Source organism: Onychomys torridus, chromosome 4 (assembly GCF_903995425.1).
Source record: "Onychomys torridus chromosome 4, mOncTor1.1, whole genome shotgun sequence".
In the NCBI taxonomy this organism is placed as follows: domain Eukaryota; kingdom Metazoa; phylum Chordata; class Mammalia; order Rodentia; family Cricetidae; genus Onychomys; species Onychomys torridus.
The window spans coordinates 36,685,180-36,701,822 of NC_050446.1; the positions used below are offsets into that span (position 1 = coordinate 36,685,180).

Consider the following 16,643-nt stretch of genomic DNA (forward strand, 5'->3'; position numbering starts at 1 on the left):
GGGTAGACTCTGGAGAGTGGCTCGGGGCAGGGGCGTGTTATCGTTGCACACGATGTTGACATTGTGGTTGGGATATCAATGAACCATCACTGAGGCGCTGCCCCGCCTCTGCCCAGCAGTCCAGGGCTTAGGGATCTGGGAAAGATGCTAGGGCTCCAGTTTGGTTTTCTAGATGAATTCGGATTTGAAAAAGAGATTTTTTAAAATTGTGCCTTGTACCTTTACAGTTCTCCCCCTCCCAAAAAATATAGTTTTTGTGGTATTTCCATCTTTTTTTTTTTTTTAAAGATTTATTGATTTATGATGTATACGTGTTCTGCCTGCATGTATGCCTGCAGGCCAGAAGAGGGCACCAGGTCTCATTACAGATGGTTGTGAGTCACCATGTGGTTGCTGGGAATTGAACTCAGGACCTCTGGAAGAGCAGCCTGTGATCTTAACCCCTCAGCCATCTCTCCAGCCCGTGGTATTTCCAAGGGGAGCAGTACTCCTACATTTTTTTTTTTTTTCTTTAAGAACTCCAAGGCTCTGATTGGTCCTGAAGTTCTAAGTAGTACTACTTCTGTTGGAACCCTGGTGTATTGCTGGTGTAATTCACTACCATATGCACTGATTTGACTTAGCAGGTCAGGGACTTTGGATCGTCCACAGAGTCCTGTTTGTGCAGAGTTTGAGGAGCTCAGAATGCAGAACCCAAGTTCAGATCTCTGGCCTGGAGGAGGAAGGTAGTTCGGGATGTTGAAGGTCAAGTATAGTAAAGAATGAAAGTGTCTGTTAGCTTTTGGAAATACAGCTATTGACCAGAGATGGCCAGCTTCTGCCCCGGGTCAGACAGGAACTATATTAGGTCACTGTGGCTCTGTTGCAGCCATTGGATTCGGCCATCATGGCACAAAGCAGCCACAGATAATATGTAGAGAGATGGTCACAGCTATAATCGGGCATCACTTAAGAAAGCACCTGATGGTCTCATTCTCATGGTTTTCCCTGACCTTTGCCTCTTAGGAACAGAGAGTTAGAATTTATTCAGTGCTAGACACAGGATACACAATTTTAATCCTAGATATCAGTATCAGCCCCAACCCCAGGTGGTGGAGAGTCCTAGGACTTTAGGTTAGCTCTCCTGGTGGTTACAGACCCAGCTGTAACCTGGCTGGGACCTGAATTCTCCTCTGATTTGAAAGCCTGACTCATTCTTTCTACTGGCCTGCCACTCAGGGCAGTGGCCTGGGGTGAGCTTTGATTTTATTTTCATAAACAATTTGGAGTATTTTTAGATTTATAGAGGTTGCAGAGAATAGTATGTGGTCAGTTTCCTCTGTTATCAGCACAGCAGTGTGTGGTACATCCTATGCAAATAGTGAGCCCATATTGATACCTGCTAAAGTCTCTACTTGTGGGTTTTCCCCCTTCCCTAATTCTTTTTCTGTTCCACATCACCATATCACATTCAGATACCACGTCTCCGTAGATTTCTTTCTTGTTTCTTGTTTTTTCAAGACAAGGTCTTCTGTGTAGCCCTGGCTGCCCTGGGACTCTCTCTGTAGACCAGGGTGCCCTTGAACTCAGAGATCTGCCTACCTGGTGGCTCGTGAATGCTGGGATGAAAGGCGTGTGCCACCACCGCCCTGTGCCACGACTGCTTGACGTTTCCATGGATTCTAGATTGTGACAGTTTCTCAGACTTCCCTTGTTTTCATGACCGGGTGATTTGGGTATGGTATTTTGTAGGTTGCGTGTCTATTGGAATGTGTCCGATGTTTTTCTCACCATTGGCCAGAACTTAGGGATTTCAGGCAGAACTCAGAGAGCTGTGTGGTTTTTTTCATCCCACGGAGTGGAAGATACATATCAGCAGTGTAACTCACCTCTCTGCCCATTTGGTCTTCATTATCTGGCCAAGGTTTTGACACCTACTTTCTCCATGGAAGTTACCCTGTCTCCTTCCCTGCCTGTTTCCATCAGCCACATAAGGAACACACTGTTCTCTGCATGGTCACTGTACACAGCCCACAGGTAAGGGTGGGTGCCGAGTTTATGCTTCTGATAGTGGAGTATCTGTGTAAATCTTTGGGGATTAACCTGTATATTGAGAGTTGTGTCTTCCATATTCATCTATTCCAGTATGGATGTAAGTGTTCAGGGATTTTCACAATGTCAGCTGTGGCCTTTGTGCCTGCTTTGGTGTCTGATTGGTGCTCTGTGAGACTGGGACCTGTCTATGGGCATGTGTCGTTCAGAATCTGTTCCCTTAGGATAGGTGTGAAATGGGCAGGAAGCTGTTACCACTAAGGGTTAACTCCTTAGTATAAACTGCTAAGCATATATGTGTCACCTAGAACCTTAAAGAAAAAGCATCCTGGACTTCTTACTCCTTTGGTTGACCATCATTTCTTGCCTTGATGGTGAAGAAACTTCTTTGGCAAGCATGTACGTTAGGGCCTTTGTCTGAAACTGGCATCAACGCAGCGCCACCGTGTGGTAAATGCTGAGTGTTTCAGGGACAATTTCTGTTAAGTTCTGTGACTTAACTAGTCAGGCAGCAAGTTTTCAAAAAAAAAAAAAATAGTTTTGTTCTTCAAAGAATTCAAAGAACTGCTACTTTCGTTTTATATATTACCAAGTTTAGATGAAAAGATAGATACTTTAAAGTAACCAATTATAGTTGTTCTAAAAAGAAAAAGAAAGCAGCTTGGACGGTGGGTGAGATGGCTTAGTGGTGAACAGTGCTTTCTACTCAGTCTGGGACCTGAGTTTGGGTCCCAGCACGCACGTCTGGCAAATGCCTGTTAACTCCAACTCTGAGAGACCCAGTGACCTCTTCCGGCCTCTGCATGTGCACACATGTACACATAAGTACCTGTACGTATGTACGCATACACACACACACACACACACACACACACACACACACACACACACACAACCTTTTTAAAAAGTGTAGATGTTAGGTCAGGCGTTCTCAGCCGGATGTTAATCTCAATCAGCTTTCATAGGAAGGTCAGATACATTGTAGCAGTTTTCACCCAATAAAAATCCCACAGGCACCTGGGCTGTGTTGTGGTCAAAATGGGAATCCTTCTTTCTGTTGTGTCTTGAACCCAGAACTTTGACAGAGTCAGCCCCATTGCTGATGTTGTTGTCACTGCAGGGTTTAGGCATGCTGTTTGGACTCCAGAGTGACATATGGCCCAGCCCAGCACATCACTGCATGATGTCTGCAGGAGATGTTTCCACAGGCAAGAAAGTGAGTGCCTTTCAGTGACCTCACCATCAAGTGTGTTTGTGTGACACAAGCCCAGTCTGCACTCAGCTTATTGAGTGTGTACAGTAAAGCCCTGACTGCCGAGATGGGCCAGCATGCCTCCTTTGTTTAAACCACAGCAGCACAGCAGGAAGCTGCCTTGAGGTGCTTTCAAGGACCTGGGCAGTGATGCATGATGGGTAGGCTTGCCATCTGGGTAGGAACTGGAGGAGAAGCAGGGACTTGGAGTTAAGAGTCCCTTTTCTTCAGCTAACTTTTTGAAAGGAAGCTTGACCTTACTGGGTGGAGAGACCACTTTAAGAAGAGCCTTTAATTTCTGAGTGCAACATTTTATTTGCATAGGACATATAAAATGAATCTTAAATTACTTTTCAGTATATTCTAGCTAACAATTTAAAGCATAGTTCCTATAGCCTTTAAGTTCAGTTTTAAGTCTTGTATTTATTAATTAGTTTGAAATCATATTTAACACGAATTCCCTCTGAAGCTGAGAATCACAAAATTCAGCTAGGACCCACAGACTACTCACTATTCCACTTACTACATTTTTTTAAAGACTACTAATTCTCTACTAAATATTTTCTCTGGTTCTGACAGCGGTGACAAGCTTATTCCTAAATGTAGCACATTCATGTTGATTCTTTGAGTTTCTTTCTGCTCTTCATTTGGTTCTAAACTTCGCTTAGGTTGTAAGATAAACAGCTGATAAACTCAAGCATAGGGCCAAAAATGTGTGTTCTTGGGATTAAGTTTGGCTTCGAGTTTGAAGCAAACACATAATAATTGAAACAAGATATTTATTGCCCTTTCTTGTTAACAGTCCAGACTGCCCAGAGGTTCCTTGGCCACTTGACGTTGTCTCTCATGGGGAGTGGGGCATTGTGGGTAAAGCAGGGCTCCCATCTTGGTTCTAAAGAGTGAGTGTTTCCTAGAGCTATAGTGGCCTGTTATCACCATTTGGTGGTTTCAGCTGTGGATGCCATCTCCTTGAGTCACAAGCAGAAGTCTGTAGAATCCTAGTCTGGGAGAACTCTTACCTTCTGACCTTCAGGTGGTTCTAGATGTTTCCACCATGTCCCCAGACTTCTCCACTTTCTAACCTTTCCTGTTCCTGTCTTGTTACCCTCCTCTCTCCTACAAGGATACATGTATTTGGGTCCTGTCTGGATAATCTGAGATGGTCCCATCATCTTAAGATCCTTATCCTAATCATGAATCTCTGCAGACCTCTAGAAATCAAGTGACTACACATTCCAGGAAGTAGATCACGGCCATGTCCCTGGGAACAATTATCATTTTATCTTACACTTCTCGCACAACATTACCTGATCGCCTCATGAAAACTTTGCTTAATTAATTTACATGCATGTCCACATTTCTTGCTAAAGGAAACAGAGACAAGAAAAATGGGGGCATCTCTCAGCACAGGTCCTCATATGTAACAAATGCATAGAAATTGCATAAATGCCACCACCATGAAGATGGAGACCAGCTCCCTTATCCCAGTATATCCATCCCAATGTATTCATATTGCTCCGTTCTGGTCAGCCGTACCCCGAAGGTCTGACAACCTGTAGTCTTCCTCCAAACCCAGAACTTTGTCTTTTTGGAATGTGATGTGCAGAATCATCTATTACACAGTCCTTTTGAGTCCAGCTCCTTGGCTGGGTGCACTTGATATTCATCCATGTTATAGTGGATATCAATAAACCTGCATATTTCAGAAGTAGTCCACTGCACGTGTATGCCACGGTTTGTCCACTTGCCAGTTGGAGACACTTGGCTAGTTTCCAGTTTGGGATGGTTATAAATAAAGTTGTTACAAACTGTGTGTACACCGGCTTTTGTATAAATCTGTTTCTTTCTCTTGGATCAGTACTTGGGAGTAGATTTGGCAGGAACAGACAGTATGTATAATTTTGTATGAAAGTGTCAACTATTTTCCAAAGGGCTTAAACATTTGGTAGTCTCGCCAGTGAAATGGGTGCTTGATTGTACTGCATCCTCAGCAGCTGCTTGTTTTGTGTGGTTGAAAGTGTTAGCTGTGCTGTGAGCTGTACACATCTTCTGGGAGGGACTTACACATCTGTGGTGGTCTCAGTGTCATCCAGTTAGGCTTAGACGGCTTATTAACAATTCCCATCATCTCTACAGTTTTGAGGCAGGATTTTATATAGCCCAAACAAGAGTGACCTTGAACTCTCTAGCCTCCTGTCTCTACCTTCCAAGTTTAGGAGTTCAGGCTAGGGCAACTGTATCTCATTTTATGTGGTACTGGGGATCGAACCCAAGTCTTTACGCATGCTAGCCAGGCACTTTGCCAATTAAGATACATCCCAGCTCTCTGATTATAGCTAAGACTTACAATTAATCTTCTTTCTAATCTAATTATACCTGTAACATTTTCCACTTAACGGTTCTTCGTAGTCGTTTCTCTGTTCACGTGGTTAAAGTGTGCGTCTCTCAGGCCTTTCCCCACCCTTGATGTCAGTACCCAGAGGTTAGGTAGAAGAGCTGAGGTCGGTCTGACCGAACGAGATGCAGCTAATTCTGAGGACGAGGCTGAAGAATAACCTGTGTTTCTTTGTGGCTGTGTCTTTGCAGTGTAGGATATGAAGGTTCCTGTGTATGGTGAGAGGTGGTGGAGTGTGTGTGCATACATGCCCCTCACAAATAAAGCCAAGGAGGATGGGCTAGGCCTGCCTGGTCACTGAGGACTGAGAGCAAGGTGCAGGATTGCTCTCTCCTGTTCCTGGATGCTGGGGTGGGGATGGGGGGCGGAGCAACTTCCTGCAGGGGGAACCTTTGGGTGCAATGGGACACCTGCTCTTCCTCTTCCTTCACTTCAAGTCTCCTCCCTGACAGAGGGCGGAAATGAATGTTTGAGGAATTGAAATCCCTTGAAGTTTTTAGTGTTTGGAATATTTATTTATACAAACAATAAGATATCATAGGGGTGGGTCCCATGTCTAATCATAAAATTAATTAATATTTATATAAATTATATAAAGATTTCTATAAACTACACATACAAGGCTTGAAAGTAATTCCTGTTCTTCTTCCCCCAAACCCCAAACAGGGTTTCTCTCTGTAACCCTGGCTGTCCTGGATCTCGCTCTGTAGACCAGGCTGGCCTCAAACTCAGAGATCCGCCTGCCTTTGCCTCCCGAGTTCTGGGATTAAAGGTGTGCACCGCCACTGACTGCCCGGCTTTTGAAGATAACTTTATACAGTATTTTCAGTGCGCTTGTGTTTTGACTGTCGCTTGTTACGTGAATCAGGTGGAAAATTTACCACTTGTACATCTGCACTTAAATACACGTTTTAAAGATTCCCCCCCATCATTGCGCGCGCACGCGTGTTTGTGTGTGTGTGTGTGTGTGTGTGTGTGTGTGTGTGTGTGTTGTATGGTGTATGCGTGTGTACGCTTCTGTGGGTCCAGCTCTTGTCACACTCTGCCTTACTCTTTGGGACGAGATCTCTCACTGGACCTGGAGCTGGGCTTGTGTCTGTCTTCCATGGTGCTGGGGTCACAGATGCATACTCACAGTCATGCCTGTTTTTATTAATGTGAGTGTTGGGACGAGAACTCAGGTTCTTCATGTCTGCATGCAGCAAGTGTCTTTGTCCATTGGGCCATTTCTACCATCTTCCCTGACCTTTTTTTAAATTGAATTGAAAATGAAACAAACCCTGTCAAGAGTGTGATCTGGTAGTCCACTGTGGTTTGCTGTTTGAATCTATACTGAGTAATGAGCTCTAGAAACCAGGAGCCCTCTCCCTTCAAGAAAACCCTTCGCCGGGCAGTGGTGGTGCACGACTTTAATTCCAGCACTCGGGAGGTAGAGACAGGCAGATCTCTGTGAGTTCGAGGCCAGCCTGGTGGTCTACAGAGCTAGTCCAGGACAGGCTCCAAAGCTACAGAGAAACCCTGTCTCGAAAAACAAAACAAACAAAAAAAAACCCTTCATCCATTTCCTTTTCTTACCCTGTGCATGTTTTTAAGCATAGGGTGAAAACCTAGACCAGATAAAATTGACAGGATCTTCTAGGGAAACGCCCTTCATGAGGAAAAATTCCAAATGTCACTTCTCACAGTCTCTAGATGCTGCAAAAAAATGTAAGACCTACTTTAAATGCAGTGGGCAGCCTCAGGTGTTCTCCCTCCCAAATATTGTGTGTACACACACACACACACACACACACACACACACACACACACACACACACACGGAATTATTTTTTAATGGAAACACTCCAAAATGAGAAGTCACCTCCCCCTCCCCCTTTCACTGCCTGGAGATAAAGCCCAGCTTGGTTTATTTCTATCATCCTCTTTAAAAAACATTCCTTATATGGCAGTTTCTAAGCAGCAGAATAGCTGTGTGATGAAAATGTCAAAAAGAGCAGGAAAGCTGGCCGCTGGGAAAAGTGTATTTGGAGACTTAGGCAAAGACAGGATACTGACGGGGGAGAAGGCTTTGCCTTCCAGTGGCAGAACAGAGTTGGGCTGGCTTCACCAGTACCTTCGGGACCCTTCCATGTGGTTACAGAAGCTTACGGCAGCCGCTCCGCTCCGACTGTTTGGTGTCTGCAGCTTTCTGACTGACCTCTGTGTGGCATGTTTATGTTTGGCACATTGATGTTAGTTTGTGTCCTTGGATTTTAAGGGTCCTTTATAACTGAGAGCCCTTTTCTGTATCACATGGTACATAGAGAGCTGGGAACAGTGGATTGGAACAGGGAAAGAGAATGGCAGATACCATGTCTGGAAAGGATGGTGCACACCTTGAAGAAGGCAGAACTCCGAGTTTTAGGCCAGCCTGGTCTACAAAGTGAGTTCCAGGACAGCCCCACACAGAGAAGCCCTGTCTCAAAAAACCAAAATAAATAAATAGATAAACAAGTCATATAGAGCGTGAGTTTAATGTATGATCAAGAAAAGCCCATGTGCCAGATGCCATGCAGATGCACTAATCCCAGCTCTTGCTAGGTAGAGACAGGAGGATTGTATGCTTGAGGGCAGCATGGGTAAATTGTGTATTCTAGGCTAGCCTGGGCCAACGGTGACCCCGTCTTAAAAAAATAGTTAAATAAAAGCAAAAACCCAAACAACAACAAAGGAAACACCAGCACCCACAGCTTCTTCGTCTGGACCAGGCCAGGACATAGCCATTGGACCTCCATTAACGTACCGGAGCGGGAGGTCACTGGTGGTCTGCATAGGCCTCCCTTTTGCTACTGAAGCATGGTCTGAGATCCGAGCCGACACCACAGCGTTAGCCAGACCACCTGGGGGCACTAAAGGTGGGGTGGCTGCTTGACATGGCCATCAGGGACAACCACTCAGGAGCGACCGGAAGAGGCTTCTTCTGGCTCACACAGAACCAGCAGCCTCGTTTTTCGGAGCTCTTGCTTGAACACACAGATAGTGGCAGAAATGCCATTTGCTTTGGACAGTTACTTTCTAACCTTCCATCCTTGGTTTGCGTCAGGATGGAAGTTGTTTAGCTTTAAATAGTCAGTGCTTGGGGGCATGCACAGGGTTTTGTTTTAAGCATGTGTGGACGTGTAATTTCCCCTGAGTGAGGGGGCTGGAGGGAAATGGGCTTTTCAGTCTTGCCCTGGGCCCGTGAGTTGTATGGCTGCTGTATTTGGAGTGACTTTTAGTGTGGATCACGGTTTCAGGATCATGGCTACTGTTAGGTGGCCAGCCATTCAGGAGGAAGACCAGCGCGGGTGGGTGGTTTCACTGGTGCGGTCTCGGTTTCCTCTCTGGCGGCTGCAGCCTGCTCGGCTGACACATCGCAGACTGCATGCTCCTTGTCCCGGTACACCCTTGTGGTTGGATGCAGCGCTGTTCTTTCTCTGGGGTGTTCCTCTGGGTTCCTTACTTCCTTTATGACACTGTTACAGTCAGGTGACTTGCAAGGCAGGGCCTTTCGTTGATAGGGTCCACTGGGGATCCCTGACTGTTTGTACATGACTGTACTGTACTGACGTGCTGGTGGTGAAAGGGGTTTGGGGAGATCTGGCCGTGCCACAACGTGATGGTCGGGTTTGCTAGCTACGGTACTTGGTAGGTAGGTCTGAGCTCCCCCAGAGAGGAGGTACCCTGCCTTGGTGCTGAAGTGTGCCTGTCAGTATTCCCACGGCTGAGTAGAGGGTAGGGGATGTCTCTTGAGCCCGTCAGTGTACCCATAATATTTTAATCCTGGTGTTTCATTTTAGCACTACTGTTCCTAGGGGCTTTGAATTCATCCTTCCTAGAGAAGTAAACTCAGCTGCCAGGATCAAGGAGGGACTGTTCTTGGCTCGGGAGGAGGCCTGGAAACCCTGCATGGTTGGCCTCACTGGCCCCTGCTCTCTGACTGGACTGTGATTCTGAGGCCCCATGGCCCTTAGCTTTTCTGCTCTGCTTGGCCCTGTGCTCAATGGGAGCCCCCTTCCCTGGTAGAAAAGTTTGGCTCTCACTGTGGATGTCTCCTTTGCCCAGCTCTCTCTGTTGAATCCCTTTACTGCAACTTTAATGGTGCTTACGGGGTGGGGGGTGGGGGGTGGGGGAGGACATGGCTTCATCTGCGTTGCTTGGTAGAGAACATGCTCGAATCCTCTAACGACCAATCGGGGCACGTATAAAACCTCGCCGCCTATAAATGTATCATGTTTTACAGCATCCGCGGTTCAGCTATACGTGAAAAGCAATTTAAATAAAAGGGTCATGCTGGAGAACAGTTGTTTATATTCACTTTAATATTTCTGCTGCTAGTAAAAGTTAGGGGCGATCGGAGACACGTGGGATGAATAAAAGCCTTGCTACCTGCGCCGGCTCCAGTCCTGAGGCCCTGTTGAGAGCTGAAGGCCTAGTCTAGAATTCCGAGCAGCAGCTCAGTCCATGGGCTTCAGAACTGTGCAGACAGCTGTGTGAATTCCTTGCGTTTGGAGCTAATTGTTGGGTTTATTTACATGAGCCTCGGTTTCCTGACCTAAAAATGGTGAACGTGGTACTTTCCTCCCCAGGTTTCTAGGACTGAATTAGTGAATGCTTGCAAGCATGCTTAGCTTGACTGACCACTGGGGGTCAGTCACTGCACTGTATTGTTTATGCCTGGGAACCAGAGTCCTGGTTATGTGCTCTCATGGCTTTTGCCCCCCCATTGTAAGAGCCCTGCTTGTTTGTCTTTTAACTCTGGGACATACTGGGATCCGAATAAGGGGACGATGAGGAAGGAGGGGTACAGTGATTGAACCCAGATTTGTCTAAATTTCTTCAAAGAGCCTGCACTTAACATCCCAACCCCTCCGGGTTGGCAAGTGTGAACTGGTAAGAATGTCTTTGAGGAGGGATTGAATCTCGGGCTGCGCATATGATAGGTAAGTGCTCTCTCCTTGTAAGCTGTGTCGGGGAGCTCTTGTTACCATGTGTTCAGATAGTCTCACCAAGTTAACCAGGCTGTGAGGAAGTTCCTCTGTAGCCTGGATTGGCCTCAAACCTGTTGTAATGACAGGCTGCTGCTCCAGGTACAGATCCGTTGCAAGTGGGTATGGATGTCCCTTGAAGGCTCCGAGTGATCCCAGACTCCTTGTTCGCACCATCCACAGTGCCTCTTGCCATCCCTGTGAAGTAATCCACATTTTAAGAAAGCACCGAACTGTTAAGAGGGTATTTTGGGGAGATGTTGAGTAAGTACTTGGAGCCTGGAACTAGATCCCTGGATCTGCTGCTGTTGCACCCCGAGTTCTGATAAGTGGGGAAGGTGTGTCCAGAGCAGTGGGTAAGGTTGAGGCTGTAACAGCTCAGCTTCATCAGACAGTTGTAACAAAGGGCTTGGCTGCCTCTTTGCCCTCTAACTGTTAAGAGACAAGATGGCAGGGCTCCGCTTGGCTGTGGGGAGTTGGGGACAACTGAAAGCCTGTGTAGTTAGTTGTCCACTCCCATGTTCTGTTTCTTTGTCCTGTTCTGGCCACCTTCCTGTTCTTCCTGACAAATACTTCAGCCTTTCTGTTTTCTCTTCTAGCTATATTAAATGTGGATGTATATATGCATTAGATAAAATCTGAGTGCTGTTGTATGTAGGCCACAGCCCCTACTTAGACTGTGGAAATATCTCTCCATTCCAGTAACCATTACACTAAAAAAATAAAAATAAAAAAAAATATATTCTGACAGTTAAATAAATTATTAAAACAGCCGTACACGTAAATACTTGATTAGTTATTTATAATCATGTTTGCTAAAATTTGAAATAGCATCCTTTTCTTAAAAGAGGCTTCTTTGATAACCCGGCCTGTTTAAGATGCAGTGCATTACCGCTGGCTGGGAACGGAATTGTTTTTCCAGGCTTGTAGATACTTTCACAGTAAACCTTTAGATGGCAGCATCCCTCACCATAAGCCAGATTTCGAACAAGCTCTTTCAGACGTAGAATATGTAGAGACAAGAGGATGTTCACAGTCTGCCTGGATTATCCTGCTTACTGTGGGGATAAAGACCAGGGCCCTGGCCTGGTCACGGTCGTGGTCTAGGCTGATTCTAGTGTTGTGGCCTGCCCGGAGTACTGTCCACCACCCTCGCCAACCCTCCCCGCAACTCCCTCTCCACCCCCGTCCTTCTCTATGACCTTGTGCAAACTGTAGCAGGTCAAACAGGTGATTCAGGAACAGAATGGAATGTGATACTTAGAAGGTGCACATAGGCATTATTGTTGCTTCTCAAGTCACTTTAGATAGTCCACCTATCCAAGCATGTACGGTATTAGAGTTTTTAGCATGTTCCCAAGGTGTTAGGACTGATGGATAGCTCAAGTCTAATTTTAGAAAATTTCGTTGCTCTCCAGAGAATTCCCTTATTTATTACCCTACACGCCTGCCTGTCTTCAGCCCTGGCAGCCATTCTAATCTTTGGTTTCTATAGGCTCACCTGTACTACTGGAAGTTACATGTTGGAAGGAATCGTGTAGGATGTGGCTTTTTGTGACTGGCTTCTTTCATGTGGCATGATATCTTGAAAGTCCATTCATGCTGCAGCATGAACAGATTCTTCATCTCTTCTCTTTTCCCAGTATTCTACAGCATCAGGTGATGGCCCTTTGGTAACAGCAGTAATGCTGTTGTGAGCACAGTGCACTGGGTTCTGTGTGGATATATGTCTGTGTCTGCACAGAGCTGCTGGACCACATGACAGCTCTGTTGAAGTTTTTGAACAACGGCTAGGCTGTTTTCCAGAGTAACTGACTGCACCTTTGTCCCCAGCAGCGGGGAATGAGGGTCCCATTCAGTCCCATTAAGAATTCCAAGAGCTTTCTCAGGGGGAAAAAAAAAAAACAACAACAACAACAAAACAAAACAAACAAACCAGTAAAATTATAAAGAATCCCAAGGGTGTGGTGGTACAAGCTTATAATCACTCCAGAGACTGAGGCAGAAGGATAGATGTCAGTTCTAGGCCAGCCTGAATGACATAGCCAAACCCTGACTCAAAAATTAAACTGGAAATTCCAGATTTTTCTGATAAAATTGTAGTTGGGGGAGGGGAATAAAACTCTCCATATCTTGTGTCCCCACATCTAGGCGGGACTGTTGGTTGGCACACCCCGCTTGAGGGCAACTGCTTCAGATGCCAAGAAAGCAACCATGCTTGGGTTCCATGCAGTTAGCATGGGTCATCAGCCTGATAAGAGGCTTGGATGGCTGCTCAGCATGTTGATACCCAAGGCCAGCTGTTTGTAATTCCCAACTCTTGACTTGGAGGTGCCGAGCAAGCAAGCCAGCCATCTGTATCCCAATGACAGGAACATGGTCTCTTCGTTAGGACAGCATCCCTTACTGCTGTCTAGGTCTGAACACATCAGAATCCCCTATTTGACTGACACACAGTAAAGACAGCTGTAGAAACTGCAGCCCAGGGGAGCAGCTTTGGTTTCGGTCAGCGTTTACATTCTCCAAATGGAGCTCACCCTGTTCTTCTTTGGCAGACAAGCCTGGACATTCTTGTGTCTGCTCTGAACTGCCTGTGTGTGTGTGTGTTGAAGGGAAGGGCCAGCCTTCCTTAGGCGTGTTTGGGACCCAGTAAGGACACAAACTGTATGTTCTGAAGCTCTGTTTGCATCTGGAAAAAGTGAGCTACACTCAACTCTTTCCCACTGCAGGTCCTGTCAGGAAGCCCAAGTATGTGGAGAGCCCCAGGGTGCCTGGAGATACAGTTATGGTCCCGTTTAGAGAAGGGTCCAAGCCCTCAGAGCCCAGTGAGAACGGTAAGACTTGTTTTCCATGATGTTCCCCCTTCCCTAAAGACTGAGTAGTGGCATTCTCCATTTCTGAAGGAAACCTGTGAGTCCCTTGCAAGAATGTTTCACTGAACTAAATGTATTTGGGAGATTTTTTCCCCCTTAGGCAGTTGACAGAGATTAGTTTAGCTAATGTGAATTCTTGAAATTGTATACAAGAGTCAGGAATACTTGAGTTGGGTGTATTTGCATTGCTTAAGGGTTGGGTCTTGTATCCTCTGAATTCTGACCTTCCTGGGTTTGGGAGACATGAAAAGCCAGCCAGTTGACTTTGGTTTTTATATAAACACATTACCCTTTCAGAATATTCAAGAGGGGGCTTTGGCTGAGAATCTGAGACTTCCACTAGACAGCTTAAGAGTGTGTGGCGACTTTGGGAAGCTTAAAAAGTTAAACATCTGTGATTTTCTTTAGTGGGGGATTAGATTAGAGACAAAAAAAAAAAAAAAGAAGAAGAAAAGAAAAAAATTCAAACTGATTGAAGCCAGGGTTTTGTTGTTGTTGTTTGTTTTTGTTTTTGTTTTTTTTTTGCCTTAAAGTCATTTGTATTACACCCCCACAACTACTTCTAAATCAGAATGTAAGTATAACATATGTTATATGCTTGTAGCATTTAATAGATGCACTAATAGTTTGCTTATTTTTAATCAATTCAATGATTTACTTGCTTGTTCTTTTTCTGGGATTTCATTTGTCCACAGAATGTTCTGAACATAGAAGTCCCTTTGCTGCAAAAACTATTTGTGACAAGGGGGACAAGGCAGTGTGCGTGCATGGGTGCATGGGTGCATGGGTGCGTGCTGAGGTAGAGAACCCACAGTAGTGACCAGTTAGGTTAGATGGTTGTCAACTGCTACAGGAGCAGGAGGCAGTAAGTGAGGGAGGGGCAGTGAAACCACTGAACTGACCACTTCCTGGGTAGAAAGAAGGGTTTCCTGGGGATCAAACTGTCTAGGCTATATCTTGGGGGGAAGGACACAGAGAGAAGAGGAAAATAGCAGAAAAGGAAGCAGATTCATATGACAGCAGCGAGGTGGGGTCTTTGAACTGATACTGGCTGTTCACTTGATTGGGAATTAGATGCCCTTGCCCTTTTGAGGCTAATTAAGGGAAGATCCTGGTAAGCAGAAGCCCTTCTTCTAGGCCTCTGTTTCCCCAGTAAAAGCCTCTCTGAAGTCCTTCTGGGACTTCTCACCAGCCCTACCATTTGGGAGGCAAAGGTGGGGGTGGGGTGGGGGTGCTTTGGACCTCAAAGAGGGGCTTTCTTGGCTGTGACATCTGCAGGGGGCCTTTCTTTCTTCCTTGTTTTTCTTCTGTGTGTTGAAAGGAAAACAAGAACATTAGTCTGAAGGTAAGCATTAGTAATCAAATTTACAGCTCAGTTCAGTTTCATTCTGCCGTCCCACACCTGATCTCCACCGACCAAAGTCTGTGGTCCTGGCTGGTTAAAGTGCGGAGCTCTGACTGAATTAGACATGATGCCATCAGGGGGATTCATGGGTTTCTCTGGTGGGTTCTTCTCATGTGAGGCGAGGGGACCGATTTAGATTTGTATTGGACTCAGAAAAGTGGTTACAAATAATTCTCACTGTCAACTTTGCTCCTCTGGCTTGAAGCAGATCTGGACTCCTTTCCTGGCAAGAGATGTGTGTACTTGGCCATGGGCCAAGTTAAACTCAGGAGTAGCCATTGGTCTTGCTAGAGTGGCCAAAATCTGCGGGTGTGCTCATTGCTAAGATCCCAGCTCTCTGATTCAGCTTCATCAGACCCCATTAGGACCCAAATCACAACATTACAGTTGGCCAGTTTTAAGAAAGAAGATGCGTTCCCTTTTGTAGGTGTGGGATGGGAGGGATGGCTCATGTTTCTGGGTACACGGTCATGTGCAGAGATGACCACGCTGTGGTACAAGCTCCAGCAGTTACTCTGTTGGCTGATGACGAGGCAGTTGTATAACAAAATTGAACTTGACAATTAGCAAAGGGTGGTATGCCTTGTGATCTTTGTGGAATCTTTTAAGTTTCAATGGAGTTAATTAAGATTGCCATATCAAAGTATAAATGTTATGTCTAGATCACTGAACCTAAAGTAGAGGCTTCTGCTAAGTAGAGCCAGCTCACTTTGAGTAATAAGCCAAGTATGCTGGGCAGACTCTCATTTCCAGTTTAATACCGGCATTGTCGCTCAAGTCCACTAGAAAGTTTGACCTTCTTGCCTTCCATGCTTCCTTTGGACACTCTTATTTATGTCTCTGTGACTCCCCCCCCCCCCCAGCTGCTGTCAGTAGTAACATGACAGTATTCAGTAAACTAATACTGAATCTCCTCCTGAGATGCCTTTGAAATTTCATGTAGACTTATGCGGTATCAATTTAATCCAAAGGTTTGAGCTACCCTCTCCTAGGCTGCCTCGTTTTGTTTCAGTGACCATGAACTCCATAACTTCTTGGTTCTTTGCTCACTGTTTGGAATTTAAATCAAAATAAAATAAGACCAGTGAGCACATACAGTTAGCCATCTGGGAAGTAGGTTCAACCAGGTGAACACTTTCTTTTAGTAACTTGAAGTTTACACAAACCTGTAAACATCTGTAAGAAAGACATGTTTTTTTTTGTTTTTTGTTTTTTTTTTTTAGTATTTTGAAATGTGTCTGAAACACGGATTTTTCTACTCTGGCAAAAACAGACTTAATGGGTAGAGAAAACAAAGCAACTCCTCTCCCCCGCTTTTCCCTCTGCCTAGTGGTCCTCTCAGCCTAGGCACCATGTAGAACAAGCCCTTTATATAAATAAGCATCCTGCCGTTAACTCGGTGGGTTTTCCCCTTAAACAATACCTCCACCTGACAGAGGATGGTTAAATGGCAATAAATAACCTCATTTCTTTCGATAAGGAACAACCATATTCCATGCCGGTTTGCCTTACTGTATCGTTAGCAAAGCATGCTGGGATAGGGAGGGGTGAGAAACTTCTTAATCTACTGACTGAGTCATTGCTCAAGATCAATCTCAAAATATGACGAAACTTGTTTCCCTGAGCAGGTTGGTTTGCAAAGAAAAGTAACCCACATACTAGATGGGGTGGTTAGGACATG

At 45.4% G+C, this 16,643-nt stretch overlaps 1 protein-coding gene across 7 annotated transcripts in view; it reads left to right on the forward strand.

The window, feature by feature from the left end:
• Positions 1 to 16,643, forward strand: part of Tanc1 (tetratricopeptide repeat, ankyrin repeat and coiled-coil containing 1) — a 223,472-nt gene that overhangs the window by 122,747 nt on the left and 84,082 nt on the right. For 5 of the 7 annotated variants that reach the window (XM_036184559.1, XM_036184555.1, XM_036184557.1 and 2 more), the window contains exon 5: positions 13,414 to 13,518. The exons of the other annotated variants lie outside the window; for them this stretch is intronic. In XM_036184559.1, coding sequence (XP_036040452.1) covers positions 13,414 to 13,518 — 105 coding nt within the window. The remainder of the gene's footprint in view (positions 1 to 13,413; positions 13,519 to 16,643) is intronic. 7 annotated transcript variants of the gene reach the window in all.